The sequence below is a fragment of the Eimeria mitis genome, genomic scaffold (genome assembly GCF_000499745.2).
Source record: "Eimeria mitis Houghton genomic scaffold, Emh_scaff4189, whole genome shotgun sequence".
Classification (NCBI taxonomy): Eukaryota; Apicomplexa; class Conoidasida; order Eucoccidiorida; family Eimeriidae; genus Eimeria; species Eimeria mitis.
In genome coordinates, this window is record NW_013572516.1 from 1 (window position 1) to 1225 (window position 1225).

Below are 1225 nucleotides of genomic sequence, written 5' to 3' on the forward strand. Positions count from 1 at the left end.
AGCAGCAGCAGCAGCAGCAGCAGCAGCACTAGTAGCAGCAGCAGCAGCAGTGGCAGCAGTAGTAGTAGCAGCGGCAATGGTTTGAACATCAATAGCACGCGGTATTTGTTGGATTATCTTTACCCGGAGGAGTGCCCAGCAGCGGCAATAGCAGCAGCCGCTGCAGCGGCGGCAGCAGCAGCAGCAAATCGCCCGTCCTTTGCTAAGACAGAGCCGTCTCCTTATGTCTTTAAGACTCGGAGCCTCGACCAGGCTTCCATATGGAACAGCAGCAGCAGCATCAGCAGCAGGGCCAGCAGAACGGCAGCAGCTGACGCTGAAGCAGCAGCGGCAGATGGAACTACGGGTGCAGCGCGAGTAGCTGCAACTGCTACTGCAGCGGAGAGCAGCAGCAGCAGTAGCAGCAGCAGCAAGAGTAGAATCCGAGCCGCAACAGCAGCAGCAGCAAACAGAAGGCGGCAGCGGCAGCTGCTGCTGGAGGGAGGCTGCAGCAACTGGGTTGACAGCATGCATGCGGAGTTTTTCTTCTTGTCATATCCTCTTGATGCCCAACTTTCCCTTCAGCTGCCTCCAGGTATCAAACCCTAAACCCTAAACGCTAAGCAGAACTGGCGCTTCTTGAGCGATTCCTTAAGCCTAGTTCCTCTTCTTGNCCCTAAACCCTAAACGCTAAGCAGAACTGGCGCTTCTTGAGCGATTCCTTAAGCCTAGTTCCTCTTCTTGAGTCTTTAGTCTTTAGGGTTTAGGGCTTAGGGCTTGGGACTTAGGGCTTAGGGTTCGGGGTTTGGTTTTCTGCTGCAGATTGTTTGTCAATCGTCGGATCGGTGCTGCCTATGCTGCTACCCACCGTGAGCTGCCTCTCTGTGGCTGGAAGCACAACTGCAACAGCAACAACAACAGCAGCAACGCCGCGGTGGAGGTGGTTGCAGCAGCAGCACCTGCCGATTCATCTGCTGCAGAGCAACACTGGCGTTCCTCCAGGGACCTCCCTGTTCAGCAGCAGCAGCACAGACGTTCTGTGGATGTCGGAGCGCAGTTGGCTGCTGGAGCAGCAGCCGAACAGCAATAGTAACAGCATTCTTTTGGGGCAGTTCGTGCGGGGATCGTTGCAGCAGCAGCAGCAGCTGTTGTTGCTACTGCAACAGCAGCAGAAGGTAAAGGAATTACCCCCAGAAGTAGAGGAAAGCATGGAGATGTTGCTGCTGCTGCCGTCCTATCTGCAACG

At 55.6% G+C, this 1225-nt stretch overlaps 1 protein-coding gene across 1 annotated transcript in view; it reads left to right on the plus strand.

Annotated features, from left to right (window-relative positions):
* Nucleotides 1-76: 76 nt before the first annotated feature.
* EMH_0073190 (bromodomain-containing protein, putative) overlaps nt 77-1225 on the plus strand; it is a gene marked incomplete at both ends in the record, with an annotated part of 4920 nt that continues 3771 nt past the window's right edge. The window contains 3 exons of the mRNA XM_013499296.1: nt 77-79; nt 130-574; nt 802-1223. Coding sequence (XP_013354750.1) covers nt 77-79; nt 130-574; nt 802-1223 — 870 coding nt within the window. The remainder of the gene's footprint in view (nt 80-129; nt 575-801; nt 1224-1225) is intronic.